Source organism: Eulemur rufifrons, chromosome 28 (genome assembly GCF_041146395.1).
Source record: "Eulemur rufifrons isolate Redbay chromosome 28, OSU_ERuf_1, whole genome shotgun sequence".
Lineage (NCBI taxonomy): Eukaryota > Metazoa > Chordata > Mammalia > Primates > Lemuridae > Eulemur > Eulemur rufifrons.
The window spans coordinates 2,265,380-2,283,027 of NC_091010.1; the positions used below are offsets into that span (position 1 = coordinate 2,265,380).

The 17,648-nt window shown below is 38.8% G+C and overlaps 1 protein-coding gene across 1 annotated transcript in view; it reads right to left on the minus strand.

Annotated features, from left to right (window-relative positions):
* Positions 1 to 10,307, minus strand: part of LOC138376518 (zinc finger protein 33B) — a 48,138-nt gene extending 37,831 nt beyond the window's left edge. Inside the window, exons 1-2 of the mRNA XM_069460907.1 lie at positions 10,223 to 10,307; positions 8,969 to 9,010 (exon numbers count right to left, since the gene is read on the minus strand). Coding sequence (XP_069317008.1) covers positions 8,969 to 9,010; positions 10,223 to 10,237 — 57 coding nt within the window. The 5' untranslated portion in view covers positions 10,238 to 10,307. The remainder of the gene's footprint in view (positions 1 to 8,968; positions 9,011 to 10,222) is intronic.
* Positions 10,308 to 17,648: the final 7,341 nt, after the last annotated feature.

Below are 17,648 nucleotides of genomic sequence, written 5' to 3' on the forward strand. Positions count from 1 at the left end.
AAATTAAACTTTTAAGATTCTTGCATCGTCTGTGAAGTGGTAAAGTACTAATTTAAGGTAGACAAAAATAAGTTAAGTATGATATTGTAATATCCAGAGTGAATACTACAAAAATACAAAATAGTAAACTAAAAAACTACTAGACTTGAAAAATAACCAAACACCTGTCAATTTACCAAAAAAATGGGTAAATTATATTATTTTCATGCAATGGAATACCATGTAGCAGTACAAGGAATGAACTACTGGTACACACAGCAATGCAGATGGATCTAACATATACCGAAATTAAGAAGCCTGAAGCAAAAGTGACTGCATCACCGATTCTCTCCATTTAAGTTTCAATAACAGATGACAAAAGAATTGAAGTTTTTTTCTAGGTGGGATGAAAGAGGAAGAATGGAAAATCAAAAGATCTTAATAAAAAAATATTATTTAACATAGATATGTTAATAAGGAAATCTACTAATTATAACAATTAGTAACATATTACATCAGAACTGAAAACCAGTAATCTACCAATTAAAAAAAAAAAGAAATTTCACCAGCAGCACAAAAGAAACAGAGAAAGTATAATAAAAACTGTAACATAAAGTAAAACATATATCGTGTCAATGATGTTATACTAAGATATATAGTAAACTAAACTGTAAAAAAAAAACAACACTAAGATATAAGGGGTCATATATGAATGTGCTAAGTTTCTTAACAATGACAGAAATAATTGATTTTAAAACAAAACCAGCTAGACGTTCCTTACAAGAAAAGATCAAGAAAATCTGAAAATAAAGTGACAAATATCACATATGCAGCAGAAAATATAAGCAAGATTAGATATATTTACCTCAGATAAAGTAACACTGAGGAACAAACAAATTAAATGACAAAGGCAATTCTTCAAGGAGAAACCATTCATACGTATCTTTTTTGGCACAAAATGACCAAGAAGCCAAACTCATATGGAAAAAATTACTATAAGTACCAGGATACTTTGATTAAAACACACATATTGAGGAAAATACATGAGGTAGGAAAACAAAAGAGAATATTATATGAAAGACCATAGGAAATAGATCTTTTCTTTATAAACTTTAAAAACTACCAAAATTGATTTAGAAAGCAATAGAAAATTGGTCTAAAGACCAATAACCAGAAATATGATTGAGTAATCAATTGAGGATCTTAAAGATCTACCATAGAAAAATCACTAAGTTCAGATGTTTTTAGAATTAAATTATAGCCACCATTAAGTAAAACAACTCATGTAATTTAAACATTCCATACTGCTATGACTTGGATGTTTGTCCCCCAAACTTCATGTTGAAATTTTATCCCAGTGTTGGAGGTGGGGCCTAATGGAAGGTATTTGAGTCATAGGGGCAGATCCCTCCTGAATAGACTAATGCCCTCCCTAGGGAAAGAGGTGGAGTAAGTTCTCATTCTATTAGTTCCCAAAAGAGCTAACTGCTATAAAGAGCCTAACAACTACCCCCTCCCTTTCTTGCACCCTCTCTCACCATGTGATCTCTGTACAGCTGGCCTCCCTTCCCCTTCTACCAGAGGTCCTCACCAGATGCCCAATCTTGAACTTTTCCAGACATCAGAATTGTGAGCCAAATAAGCCTCTTTTCTTTATAAATTACCCACTCTCTGGCATTCCTTTCTACCAAAACATAACGGACTAAGACACACACCCTAGGAAAATATTTATTAACTATCATAAACTTAATACCAAAACAAGATATTGGTTAAGAACAGTTCATATTTAATTTTGATGCAAATATTCTAAATAAAACATTAACAAACTCAATCCATTACAATCTATTAAGAATAATTCAGCATGAACAATGAGACACAGGCCACAGAATAGCAGATTATCTTGTTCACAATATGTGTTCCAAACACTTAATCCATGGTAGGTGTTCAAAAATATTTGCAGAATGACCTAATGATTTTTTGAAAAATTCAACCGTAAGTTCAGACCCTTGAGAGCTCGAAATATTGGATTACACAACACAGACTTTAACAGAACTGTCATTAAAATCATTAAGGAAAAAAGATGGCAAATAGAAAATTTCAACAGAAAACTGAAAACTATGAAAGACTAACACAAGTGGAAAATCACCTAAAAGCAGCCAAAGATAAATGATACATTACCTTCAAAGGCAAAAATGAACACCAAAATTGCAGAATATACATACTATTCCAATTCACATGAACCTTTTGTACCAAAACAGACCACAGTCTGGGCCACAAAGCAGATTTCAACAAATTTCAAAGATCTGAAATCCTAAAGTACGTTCTTTTCACACAGGAGAATTATGATAGCAATCAGTAACAAAAAGATCAACTAGAAAATTCCTCAATGTTTAGAAATTGAGATACATATCTAATTGGAAATTAGAGAATATTTTTAAATGAATTATCAAAAATACAACATATCAAAACATGTGAGATATAGCTAAAGCCATGCTTAGAAAGAAATGAATCCTTAATAACATGTTAGAAAAGAGCTAAAAAATAAAAAAATCAGTAAGCATTTAACTTCTTTTTTAGAAAAAGAACAAAGTGCACCCAAAGGAAAGACATGGAAGGACATATTACAGATCAGACATCAATGAATTAAATATATACACACACAAAATAGAGAGAAAAAAGACAAAGCCAAGTCTGTTTTTGAAAAGTCTAATATACCTGACAATGTTCTTGCATGACTGATCAAGAGCTACAGAGGAATGCCCATTCACCAATATCTTACATGAAGGAAAAAAAATCCCTATAGGTCCCACACTCAATGAAAATATAATGAAGAAGAAATTATGAACAATGATGCCAATAAGTTTGAAAATTTATGAAAATTCACATTAATAAAGAAAACACAACTTACCAAGACTTATTTAACAAAAAAAAAAAAGAATCTAATGTCTCATGTCAATTAAGGAAATTGAATCTATAATTTAAAATCTTCCTATGAAGAAAATTCCAGGCATAGATGGCTTCACAGGTGAATGAACACCTAGGAAAGAAACACTACCAAAATTAAAACAAAATCTTATAGAGAAAAGCAAGACAAAATACACACGAATTCATGTTATAAAGTCAGTATAACCTGGATGATGAAATCTAACAAGAACATATCAAAAAAAATTATAGGTCAATCTCTCTGAGGGACATAGACACAAAAATCCTAAATCAAGTATTGACAAACTAAACCCAGCAGTATATAAAAGTATAACATTTTTTTTTTATTTTTATTTTTTTTTGACACAGAGTCTCACTCTATTGCCCGAGCTAGAGTGACGTGGCGTCAGCCTAGCTCACAGCAACCTCAAACTCCTGGGCTCAAGCAATCCTCCTGTCTCAGCCTCCTGAGTAGCTGGGACTACAGGCATGCACCACCATGCCCGGCTAATTTTTCTATTTATATTTTTAGCCGTCCATATAATTTCTTTCTATTTTCAGTGGAGACGGGGTCTCGCTCTTGCCCAGGCTGGTCTTGAACTCCTGAGCTCAAACAATCCACTCGCCTCGGCCTCCCAGAGTGCTAGGATTACAGGCATGAGCCACCGTGCCCAGCCAAAAGTATAACATATTATAACCAAGTTGGGTTTATTTCAGAAATACCAAGTTAGTGTTACATCTGAAAATCAATTAATGTAATTTACCAATTAGTAAAGGAGAAAAATCATCTGATGGCCTCAATAGATGGAGAAAATCATTTGATAAAATTTAACAGGTATTCATGATTAAAAGAAAACTTTATATAACTAAGAACAGAATGGGACATCCTTGATGTGGTAAGAAATACCAAAAAATATAAAAATCACATATTGAAAGGAAAGTTTTTTCTTTGAGAACAGAATTGAGACAAGGAAGCCCACTCTTACTTCTACTTAATATTATATATTAGAGGACCTAGCAGTGCAATAAAGAAAAAAAAGGCATAATAATTGGAAAATATAAGTATCATTATTCCCAGTATATTTACATACATAGAAAATCCAAGCTAGTGCAAAATTAAATTATCTGATATAACAAATGAGTGTAGAAAAATTGTTGGTTACAACATTAATATATAATATTTTAAAAATTCTACATATTAGCAACAAGCAATTAGGAAATGCAATAAAAGATATACATATATTAACAAGCATAGAAATAACTCTCACAATAGGTATACAAGAACTCTACACAAAAAACTTTAAAAAATTACTCAAGTCATAAATGTAGGATATATACAATTGTTCATAGATTAGAAGATTCAATATTAAAAAAATAAGCAATTCTTCCCAAATATGTTTACAGATTCAATTCAACCACAATGAAAAGTCCCAGCAGGTTATTTTATGAATATTAACAATATCTATACGGAAATGCAAAAGGCCAGGATGAACCAGGATCTTGCTTAAGAAGAAAAACTGTGTTGGGAGTTAAACTACTAGATATCAAGACATTTCACCAAGTGCGGCACTGGCACAGAAGGGAAAAACCCACGGAACATAATAGAGCCAAAAAAAATTAGCCGGGTGCGGTGGGTGGCTCAGGCCTGCTATCCTAGCACTCTAGGAGGTCAAGGTAGGAGGATAGCTTGAAGCCAGAGGTTCAAGACCAGCATGAGCAAGAATGAAACCCCGTCTCTACTAAAAATAGAAAAAAATTAGCCAAGCATGGTGGCATACACCTGTAGTCCCAGTTCCTCAGGAGGCTGAGGCAGAAGAATGGCTTGAGCCCAGGAGTCTGAGGTTCCTGTGAGGTAGGCTGACGCCACAGCACTCTAGCCCCGGGCGACAAAGCACTCCATCTCAGAAAAAAAAAAAAAGGTCCAAAAAATACCCAGACATATATGTATACATAATTTATGACACACATCACACTACAAAACAGTGGGGAGAAGACAGTCTTTTCAAAAATAACTCTAGGTAAACCGTATGGGGGAAAAAAGTAATCTGACATCTACCTCATACAAAAGTAAAACATCAATTCCAATTAAACAGGAAGAAATGTGAAAACCAAAACAATAAATATTTTAAAAGATAACAAAGGGGATTACCTTCATTAGTTTAGAGTAGGAAAATCAATCATCAATCTAAAACAGGACACAACACTAACAAATAAATTTAATGAACTAATCCAGGGATTAGCAAACTCTTCTGGTTAAGAACCAGACATTACATAAGTTGGGCTTTGTAGGCCAGGAGGTTTCTGTCACAACTACTCAACTCTGCCCGTGAAGCCAGAGACTATATGTAAGCAAATGAATGAGCAGGGAGATATTAGGATTGTGAGAGGAGCACAGGGAAGCTTCAGGAGTGCTGGTAATATTTATTTTGACCTGTGTATTAGTTCTGTGGGCCTTACATTTGTAATATTGATGATTCATTGAGTTCTATACTTAAGATTTGTGGGTTTTTCTATACATCTGCCACACATATAGAAATAAGATTAAAAATTAAAATACATTTTAATTTGTTGATCAAAAGCTATATCAAAAGGGAAACTAGAACTTGTATAGAACCAAAATAAAACCAAAAACACTACATATTAATACTGGAATTTTACAGCTCAAATGGTACTTTAAATGCATATACTAAAAATGCTTTAAAATTAACTCATCTTCCACAAGAAAAAATTAGGGAAGGAATAAAAGTCTAAGTTAACAAAACATAAGTTCAATGAAACCAAAAGTTGGTCCCTTGAAAGACTACTAAAATACCTGTGATAAAATTAGTCCATAAAAAGGGCAAAAACAAAAATACTGTTAGAAATAAAACATGATAAAGATTATTATGGGCAAGGTAATGGAAAAATACTGATGACAGTATGCAGAAAATTAAACAAATAACACTTTTTGAACAAGTGGGGCTTGTTCTGGAACCCAAGGATTAGTAATTAAGAAATGTAGAAATATAATTCAATAGGTCCAAAATACATCACCATTCCCATAGCATATTATGAAGGCACTCAGAAAAATGAAACTCTCATTTTTAATAAAATAAGACTCAATGGAGACTTTGTGAACATAACAAAGGGTTATCAAAGCCAGCATCATACTGAAGAAATTTGGCACGCATTCTCAACTAGATCTTGTTAATCGTTGGTAAGGAAGTGTTAGCCTTCTATTGTGCTGGGTTTTTTTAAAGATGGAAAAACATACAATTAGATCCCTTTATCACATTATACTTAAAAATAATTTCCAGATGGATTAAATAATTAAACATATTTTTAAAGTTTAATATTTTTAGACAGAATACAGAAAAATTTAATTTGGTCCCTGGAGTAGGGAAAGATTTTTAAAACAGGACTAAAACAGAGAAGATGTAAAAAGACTGTATCATAATATAAAACTTATTTCTTTAAAGGATACTAGTAGGTTAAAAGACAATGGGCATACGGTAATCCCCCTTTATCCACAGTTTTGCTTTCCGTAGTTTCAGCTATTAGCAGTAAACTGCTGTCCAAAAATATATTTTGTGGGATATTTTGTGTGTCTGTGTGTGTGAGAGAGGCCACATACATATAACTGTTATTATAGTGTATTGTTATAACTCTTCTACTTTATTGTTAGTTCTTAATCTCTTATTGTGCCTAGTTTATAAATTATACTTTATTACAGGTATGTGTGTATAGGAAAAAACATAGTTTCTATAGGGTTCAGTACTATCCATAGTTTCAGGCATCCACTGGGAGTCTTAGAACATATCCCCTGGATAAAGGGGGACTGCTGTACTGAGAGCAGATAATTAGCAACAGTTCAGAGGATTACAATTTAAAATACATAGAGAATTCTTACAAAACTGAGAAGAAAACCACCTGAAAATACATAAATTTATGGAAGCTACACAACCTCATTAATAATCAGACTCATGAAAATTAAAACAGTGAGGTCTTTCACCCATTAACATGAAAATAATTTTTGTAACTCAAGAGGAGGGAGAGAAAGTAATCTTGTAATGAATAATAATGTACTTAATAAATTAGAAATCCTCCTATATCTTAAAAATATTAATCATAGGTATACACCCCAGAGCACTGATTCATGAACTTAATGGATATCAGCATAATGTGGACACTTGGTAAAACGCAGACTGGTGGGCCTCACTCTCAAGAGTTTCCGTTCTGGGAGGCTTGAGGTTGGGCCTGAGAATCTGCACATCAGATAACTTCAAAGGGATGCTGATGCTAGTGTTCAAAGCATCTCACTTTGAGAAACACTGCTCTAGTCTAGAGATAATCTGCCTTTGTGCACAGAGAATGATAAAGATGTTCATAGCATTATTCATATTACTGAAAAATGGAAATTACATAAATGTCAATAAACAAAATATAGTAATTAGAATATAGTATAGCCACACAATAGAAAACTATATAGCATTAAAAGAAATAAAATACATATGGATAGATCTGAAATTATTGGTGAACTAGGGAAAAAATTGTGTATTACACACATTAAGAAAATTTACACATTTTTAAAAGCACCAAAAACAATAAACAATATTTTCAACTTTCTATGCATTTTTTTTCAATGTACATATACAGGTAAAATGAGAAGACTAGTAGACCAAAGATGAAACCTTGGCACTGAACTATGGGACACAATGAGGAAGACACCCAGAAAGAGCCATGAGAAGAGTGGTATCAGAAAATGACAAAGACTTTTCAAGGAGAGAAAAGTCAGTAGGATAATGCAGCAGTTATTCAAGGGATGCAACTACAATTTAGTCATTGGTAATGTGAACTAAAATAAAATCTTAAGGCTCCCCCGCCAACCAGCTGACTAAATGGACCCCCTCCTGGCCAAGCAGATACCCTAAAACTAAACTGGCTGCCAGGAGGAGGGAGGTCAGACATGCCTCATCATGCTCCCTCCCTTCTTGGAGACATCCTTTGTAACTCATTGACGGGCCTAGGGCTAAGCAAGACAAACCTGCAGGTCCTCAATTTATACAACAAATGTGTCTGCTAGCTTGTCTCTGATTAACAGACCTCCTTATCTTAAAACATTCCAAGCCTTTAGACAAAGCTTCATGTCTTTAACCAATTACAAGTCAAAGAGTCTTTAAATCCACCTATAACCTGTAAGCACCCCCACCTCCAGGCCAAACCAATGTATGCCTCCCATGTACTGATTTATAACTTTATCTGGAATCCCTGAGTCCCTGAAATGGATAAAACCAAACTGTAACCCAACCACTGAGTGTCCACTTGCTCAAGGCTTCCTGAGTGTGGCTCCAGGTCATGGTCCTCAAATTTGGTTCAGAATAAATCTCTTTAAAATTACTTTACACAGTTTGGCTTCTTTTCCATTGACAGTAACCTTTACCCAGATAGATTTCAAGAAGTTCTTCCAAGGGAAGAACCAAGACTGTATGCTGTGAGAATGAGATGAGACTGAGAAGCTCAGAAACGTTTACCATAGAATTTAAATTGCAGGCTGCACACAGCCTGGATAAGATAAAATAGTTATGGTGAGTTTTTGTTACAGGTATGCAGGCCATTTATTCCTCCAAACACATAGAAAACCATCAGAAAATTTACTACTTGAACCATGTCCCAAACTCTTCAACTCCTAGTGAGGAACAGACTGAGGCAATAGGCTGCATTCATTTCACAGCTATATACGGAAGGTTATACACTATGTGTCCCTATTTCATGACCACTAAAGATATCTCCCAGGAAGTCTTTGTGTCTTCAAAGGAATCAGTCTGTCCCAAAGAACAGTGTCTTCCTTTGTGCCATGGTTCTCGGAAAGATCAGAGACATATTTGCAGCTCAACTTAGTGAGTCTGAGATCGTATGATCAGTATGTATCAAAATGCCAACTTGTCCCTGCTATTATTTGTTATTTTATATTTTCTGGGAAGTTCAACTTTTACCTATTACTTACTCCACCTCTTAATACATTGACACTTACAAATCTAACAAAGTCCACTGTGACATAAAGTGGGGAATAAATAAACATACATCTTACCTTGTTCATTCTGTGTCCTTCTTGGGAAGATGTTGTAGACAACTGTGAAGATATAGACAGCTAGGTTACAAAAAAGAGGAATGGGGTCATGAAAGATCTGGGCTGTCTGCTATCGCCTGAATTATTCTGCCCTAAAAAGCTATACACACCCACTGGATAAAATACTCCCTGGGGGAGAATGGCAATGGCCTTCTGACTCCTCAGAATGGGCAGGAAGAATGGTGAACAACCCCCTAACATAACTCTAATATAATCATAGAGCTCTTGAGCACAAAATTTTTCAAAGCGTGAATGTAAATATTTGCTTCCCAAGGATTTCAACAGCTTAAATCTCCCTTGGTATTCACAAAAAATTTAAAATAACAGTATTGGTTAAAACAGTTAAGAATAAAGAAACACTAACTCTTCACTAAAAGTGCAGTAGCTAAGCTATCAATCTTCCTACCTCTGGTTAGGGATTCCACAGAAAGCCGTAATAAGCAGTGCTTCAAGGAAAAAAAAAAATCTGTTTTAATTTCTTTACCTAACTTTGTTGCTATTTCTCAAAAGGATGTTTCATAACAAACTTGTTTTGACTTCTGTGGAAAAGTAGCCAGTACTGGCTTGGGAGTCAGGAGATAAGACTTTGTCTTCCCCACTAACAAACCATGATCCTGAACAAGTTACTATCTTTCGGGGGGGGGGCGGGGGGGGAACTCTTCTTCATCAAACAAGACAAAAATTAGATATTATTAACTCTTAAGATCCTTCCCGAATGCTAGTGCAAGTCAGGACAGAATAACAGCATATATCAGGATGCAGTGATGGCCATGACGGGAGACAGTTCAGAACCTAGAAAGGATGAATGGAGAACCACAGAACAGACCCCTGTCTGTCCAGGAAGGCCAGGTCTGGGGAGCCCCAATCCCCAGTGTCCAGGAAGGCCAGGTCTGGGGAGCTCCAATCCCCAGGCCACGCCCCACAGGAACCCGCCACGCACCTGCACAAGCGCTCCCCGCAGCACCGCCCCTCCCGCGGGGCTGGCACATGCCTTCCTTCCAGGGCCCCACAAACAGGGCTGCACCGACCGCGCCCCGCTCAGCGCCCCGGCTGGCCTTGTGCGGAACCCGCCTCATGTCCTGACGGGGACGCCGCCCTTTCACCATCCGCGGACCCGACGCGGGTCCGCGAGCCTCCTCCCCACCGCCGGGTACCGCCCGCCCCACAAGCTGCCCAGGGTCTCATCGGTCGTCCCCCAGCCCTCCGGGGACTCACCCGCTGCTCCCCCATGTTGTTGCACTGGCCCTAGAAGAGAGCGTAGACACGGCGACCCGGGACCGCCTCCCACGCCAGGCCTGTGGAAAACATTAGAAAAAGCGGAAGCGCAGAGGTAGCGGACGAGCGAGGCATGCGCAGAACCCGGGCGCCGCAGAACTACCTTTCCCATGAATCTGCGCTGCCGGCCTTTCCGGACTGGCGGCTGTGGCCCTGAGGGCACGTGGGCCGCGTTGGGGGCCCGGGTAGTGCGCGGGCGGCGCAGATCTGCACCCGGCAAACCTGATGGCTATAGGGGAGTCCTGTGTGCCGCCAGGGTGCAGTTTAGACGGAGATGCATCAAGGGAAGGAGAGCTGCGTGTCAATTTATCTTTTTAAATACTGGGATATAGATCCCATCGTTACAGTAAAAGACTTATTATTTGACACCATCAGCGATTCTCTCAGGAAAAAAAAGGAGAGGGGAGAAAGCTAGTTCATCAAAATCACTAAAGCAATAAACGTAAACTGTAGATCGATCAGAAATTAGACACAATGCAGAAGAAGTAAATATTATATATTCTTTCCTCTGTGACATTAAAATTACTTGAATAAATGGAGATACAGTCTTCCTTTCTAACAGGAAGACTGTTCTTTGACAAAATTCCAAAGAAAATCTCAATAAATTTTTGCATGTATTTTTTTCTTTTGTTTTTAGTGTATTGTGCACTTTTTTAAAAAAGCATTCTTCATATGGAATAAATAAAAACCTAAATTAATAGCCAACATACGTTTTTTAAATCTTTTTTTTTTTTTTTTTTTTTTTGTTGAGACAGAGTCTAACTCTGTTGCCCAGGCTAGAGTGAGTGCCATGGCGTCAGCCTAGCTCACAGCAACCTCAAACTCCTGAGCTCAAGCGATCCTACTGCCTCAGCCTCCCGAGTAGCTGGGACTACAGGCATGCACCACCATGCCCGGCTAATTTTTTCTATATATATTTTTAGCTGTCCATATAATTTCTTTCTATTTTTAGTAGAGATGGGGTCTCGCTCTTGCTCAGGCTGGTCTCCAACTCCTGAGCTCAAACTATCCGCCCACCTCGGCCTCCCAGAGTGCTAGGATTACAGGCGTGAGCCACCGCGCCAGGCCCGTTTTTTAAATCTTGCTCTGTTTTTCAAATTAGTTTGACACCTGTTTCTTGAAAGTAAGAGTAATAATTAAGAGTGTTTTTTTAATGAATAAAAAATGTAGCGTTTCAAAACAATGAGGGAAAGCATGGAGTATTCCCAATAGCATGTTCCAAACAATCTGAAATATAGAGATGGTTATCTATGTAGATCACACATGATAAAACGTCACATGAATTCAAGATTTAAAACGTTTAAACAACTAAAGCTAATATAAATTTTAAAAATTGAGATGTCACGCCAAAGACAAGCCATAAATTTAATATCTGATACATTTTATGATAGAAAAAATAAGCAGCTTCATTCCAGTAAAGTTTTAAAAATCCACTATGGAACTTGAAAGAAATGCAAATATTTAAGTAAAAACATGTAAAATAGCATTTATTGATACATAAACTTATGTACAGAAAAACATAACTTTAGTGCACAGCTTTATGAACTTTGACGAATGCATAGATTTGTGTAACCACCACCACCGTAGTCAAAATGCAGAACTGTTTCATCACTGCAAAAAAAAAAATTCTTTCATGCTGCCCTTTTAAAGTCAAATTCTCTCACCACTCTTAACCTCTTGCAACCACTATTCTTCTTGCCTATAGGTTTGCTTTTTGTAGAATGTCATATAAATTGAGTCATGCGGTGTATAGTCTTTGAATCTGATATCTTTTATTTAACACAATGCAATTGAAATTCTTCCATGTTGTTTTGTGTATCAATACCCCTGTTTGTTTTTATTGGTGAGTTCTAATCCATGGTATGGGCTTACCACAGATTGCTTATCCATTCCCCAGTCTAGGGACATACACGTTGTTTACAGTTGTGGGAATTATAAATAAATAAAATATTTTAAAATTTAAGATTTGAAAAGACTAAAAAGAAGGATAATATACACTTATGGTATGGGCTTGTGAAAATGTTTATTCCTACTGTATTATTCAGAGTTCTTCAGAGAAGTAGAACCAATAGCAGGGAAGGAGGGAGGGAGGGGGAGAGAGAGAAAGAGAGAGGCTGATTTATTATGAGGAATTGGTTCATATGAGTATGGAGGCTGAAAAGTCCCAAAGTCTACCATCTGTAAGCTGGAGATGGAGGAAAGCCAGTGGTATAATTCTGTGTGAGTCCAAAGGCCTGAGAACCAGGGGAGCCAATGGTGTAAATTCCAGTATGAGGGCAGGAGAAGATGAGATGAGATGTCCCAACTCAACAGTGAGGCAGAAAACGTGGGTGGATAACTCCTTCCTCTGCCCTGTGTTCTATCCAGGCCCTCAATGGATTGAATGACATCCATCCATCCACGTTCTACTTTATGAGTTCACTGATTCAAAGGCTAACCTTATCTAGAAAGACCCTCACAGACATACCCAGGGATAATATCCTGCACACTTCTGGCCCAGTCAAGTTTGCACATAAAATTAGCCATCACACCTGTTCACTTTTATTGTGACTTTAATGCACAATATGAGTGGACATTTGCCCTCTTTGGAGGCTCATTTTTTTCCCTCTCATTTCTTTTTTTAATATACTTTTTCCCTTTTATTTTTAGTTGACACGTAATAATTACACATATTTATGGGATACATACTGATATTTTGATATGTGTATAAAATGTGTGATCATCAAATCAGCGTAATTACTATACCCCTCACCTCAAACATTTATCATTCAGAATGTCTGACCAAATATCTGGGCACTCTGTGAGCAAGCTAACACAAAAAATTAACATCGCAAATATTAACTCACATTGTTGTACATAAGAGAAATCTGAGTCCAGAAAGGCAAAGTGAGATCACAGAGCACTCATTGGTAAACCGGGACTGGCACCCCAGGCCCTAATTGAGGCCCTATTCATTGCTTCACAGGGACAACTTTTGGGATATAAAGGCTGATCCAAGCAGCCATGAAGAGACCTAGAATTTAAATCCCATGAACCCTGGCTATACTCCCACCTGTGACTCCACTTGGGATCCCTGATTCATGAACCATCTTTTCTGTCTCATGGAATGTGTCCTAGGCCCACTCAGGTGCCAACCATATCTGTATCAGTGTCTTGAGCTAGAGCAACCTGAGTATGCACTTGGAAGCTCCCTCCTCTCCCCTGCTTGGAGGTCTTGGACTCCCTGTAGGAGGAAGAGGATGACTTAGCTATGGAGTTGCAGAATGTGCTTGTGATTAGAACCCTTCCTGCAGGGCGAGGGATAACTATGACAAGTGGAAAGTAAGAACAAAGTTATTAATGACAGGTCCGGGGTCTGAAAAGTGGGTAACAGCCATCGCCTCCCAACTCCCTTAAGTGAGGAAACTGCAGGCCTCATATCCCTGGCAAGGCGATCTGCACTTCCAGCAGGACCAGCCCCTCTGACCAGGATTCTGGTCACACCTTACTGACCTATTCCCCCACCCCCAGGTGAAAGAGGCACACTGGATGCTGCCATCAACTTCATTCCCATGATCACGGCGGTGGAGCCTCAGAGGACTTGCAGGCTTGGAAGAGGGACTAGAGAGCATGAGGGACTGTGGTGGCCCCAGAAAGGCCACAAAGACCAGCTCCTGAAAGTGCCAGGGGCAGGAGCAACAGGGTCAAGGTGGATGGTAGTACAATCAAGCAAAATTCAATGATCAGGCTACATGCCTTTACTTCTATTGTTTTCTGGCATGTATGAATAGCAATGGGACTTCTGCTTTTAGCCAAGATGGAATAATAAAAACTAAATTTATCCTCCTCTCTGGAAGAACTAATAGCAGACAAAATACAGGAAATGATGGCTCACCAGACCATGGACATCAGGATGTTGAAGGACAGTGTTCCAGGAGAGATGAGAATCAAGTGAGGTGAGCCCACAGTTGCCCCAGCTCACTGCCTGAGACTTTCTAGGCCATGGAATAGGGAGGGGAGCCCCAGGCAGAACCTGGCACTGCCCCTGAGTAAAGGAAAGGGAGCTGGGATTAGGGGAGACCAAGTACTGGAGAGGAGGAAGCTGGACAGGGAGGAAGCTCCAGAGATGATAAGCACATATGTGAAGAAACTGCCCAAGGTCTGGGAAAGAACTAGCCAAAAGAATTCAAGGGAACCTCTTCTTTTTCTAATATACTTCTCTCTCTCCTTCACCATTCTCTTCTTTCCAGCTCTCAGCTCACTCAGCACTTCCAAGCTCCCCAAGAAGTTCTGGGATGGGTATGGGACTGAAACTTGCCAAATGTAAGTTATCTTTCTGTGATCTCTTGCTCTCTCTCCAGAACCCTTGAGACTTATTTCTCAGTCCAGTGCCCCTGCCCTGAGCTGGGAGAAAAGGCTCTGCTGTCCTGTACTGAGGGAGCCCTCCAGGCAAGAAGGCAGGTCCCCTGGGACCTCTCTCTGGAAGCCTGCCACACAGCTATGGGCACTGATGACACCCTTAGGGTACATGGAGCACAGACTCCGAATGCAGCTTGGAGGGCAAATCTATCTTGTCACTTTCCAAATTAAAGAATGAGGTTTGTGGATAGGTTAGAATTCAAATCTCCTCTGATAAGTGGCTCTTTTTTGTGGAGACAGGGACAAAGAATGAGAATCTGATGTATGCTGTGAATGTCTCTTCAGAAACATGAAACTTCTTAACTATTTGAAAGTATGGCATTGCTAATAAACTAACAGAAAAATAAACTATCCAATAGGAAAAAGAGACAAAGATCACAGCACACAACTGCCCCTTTGGTTAACCACCTGTGCCTTAACTTGTAGTCTTTAAGAGTTTGTTTTTACAGCACTTGAAAAGAACTGAGCAGATAGAAGGAGCATAACCCTCCCCCAGTTCCCACCAGACTACATTCCAAAGAGACTGATAAAGCCAGCCTGGCAGAGGAAAAAAAAAAAAAAAAACAGCTTTCTCCTATAATTAGTTTGCAATAATAATCATTCTATCCTTTATCTCAATAAAAACCTGGCTGGGCGCGGTGGCTCACGCCTGTAATCCTAGCACTCTGGGAGGCCGAGGTGGGTGGATCGTTTGAGCTCAGGAGTTGGAGACCAGCCTGAGCAAGAGTGAGACCCCATCTCTACTAAAAATAGAAAGAAATTATATGGACAGCTAAAAATATATATAGAAAAAATTAGCCGGGCATGGTGGTGCATGCCTGTAGTCCCAGCTACTCGGGAGGCTGAGGCAGTAGGATCGCTTGAGCTCAGGAGTTTGAGGTTGCTGTGAGCTAGGCTAACGCCATGACACTCACTCTAGCCTGGGCAACAGAGTGAGACTCTGTCTCAAAAAAAAAAAAATAAATAAATAAATAAAAACCTCAAACCTGTTATCCTCAACACTGGCACTTCTTTCTTTTGTGTCATGCCCTTTCTTCTTGGAAAGTAAAATAATTTTTTTTCTCTAAACCTGTCCTAATCTTTGTGTCAACAATTCTTTCTCGGCCGGGCACGGTGGCTCATGCCTGTAATCCTAGTGCTCTGGGAGGCTGAGGCAGGTGGATCATTTGAGCTCAGGAGTTTGAGACCAGCCTGAGCAAGAGCAAGACCCCCATCTCTACTAAAAAAATACAAAGAAATTAGCTGGGCAACTAAATATATATATAATATATATAAAATTGACCAGGCATGGTGGCACATGCCTGTAGTCCCAGCTACTGGGGAGGCTGAGGCAGTAGGATCTCTTGAGCTCAGGAGTTTGAGGTTGATGTGAGCTAGGCTGACGCCACGGCACTCACTCTAGCCTGGGCAACAGAGCGAGATTCTCTCCAAAAAAAAAAAAAAAAAAAAACAATTCTTTCTCATCCCATGCTGTGAGTTCCTACCCTAACACTATTGACATATTCTGCTTAGACATTCAGTGAAGTTCATGAAGCTCGTGAATCTCATTAGTGGGCACCAGCTTAGCAACTGTCCTAGAGACAAAGATGTCAGTTTCCTGGGTACCTGCTTGTGGAATCTGTGACTGTTCTTCAAAGGAGGTAGAGGGCCTGGAGCATACGCACTACAGAGCAGCCTGGGCTTGATAAAGTAGAGTCACCGCAGCCACATTCCCCTCCATCTGAAGCAGCTACATACAGCCAGCTGCCTGCCATTCTGGTCCAGAAGCCAGAGAGAGGATTAATGGTAGCGATTTAGTCATGTTTTTATGCAGATATTCAGTGAAGTCTGTTAAGTAGTCTAGTTTTTAAAGGTTAGTTGGTCAGAGCCGGGCAGGCATTTGGTTAGAATATTATTCATTCAGTCAGCCAGCGAGTAAGGCAAGCAGGTGGGATTTGGCAAATACCAAATCATCAAGCAAAAGTTTTCCACACACAACGGTGTAGTAGCCCTCTACAAACAGATCCCTCTCCCTCTGCCATCAGCTGAGTTGTGTCCCCTTAAAATTTATATGTTGAAGTCCTCTGTCAGAATGTGATGGAGATAGGGCCTTTAAAGATATAATTAAGTTAAAATAAGATCCTAATCCAATATGACTAGTGTTTCCATAAAATTAGGACATACAGAGAGAAAACCATGTGACAGACACAAGGAGAAGACAGCATCTACAAACTGAGAGGCCTCAGGAGAAACCAGCCCTGCTCCTTGATCTTGGACCTCCAGCCTCCAGACTGTACACAATAAATTTCTGTTGTTTACCCACCCAGTCTGTGTGGTACTTTGTAATGGCAGCCCTAGCAAACTAATACAACTTCCCACAACATACTGAAGAAGATGTTTTTAGAGTGGACAGAAAGTCTGACTCCTCCCAGGAGTCCAAATGAGACTTCTGTTTGCTGAATAAAATATGGAGACTTGATAAGAAGGAGGAAGAAGACCCCGATCAGGGAAAGATGGCATTTATTACCATAGCCCAGAGAGCTGTCTTCAGTAGACAATGTGGTATGAGAAGTGAATGGTGGGAGAGAGGATTGTACCCTGAGCCTGGAGCCCCTGGGCTTTGTCTCCCGGTCTCCTCGCTGGAATGGCTCCAGCAGCTGAAATGCTGGTTCTACCCTGGTGGGAACTTGAAACTAAATTAAATGAAAATTGAATGAGAATCCTAAAAATTCCATTGCTGCAAGAAGGGGTGGCTGTCCAATAGATTCTAACTAAGAATTCTAATACACTGTGTAATATATTATAAAATATTTAAGGTCACAGTAATTAAAATATCATGTTTAGCACAGTGTAAAAAAATAATTGAGTGAAACAAAACACAGAAGAGATGATGGTGTTAACGAATCCACAAAAGGGGTTCACTATTGCTCACCTACAGTGGTACCTGAAAGATATTCACATTTATTGGCTTCGTGATGAAACCACAGGA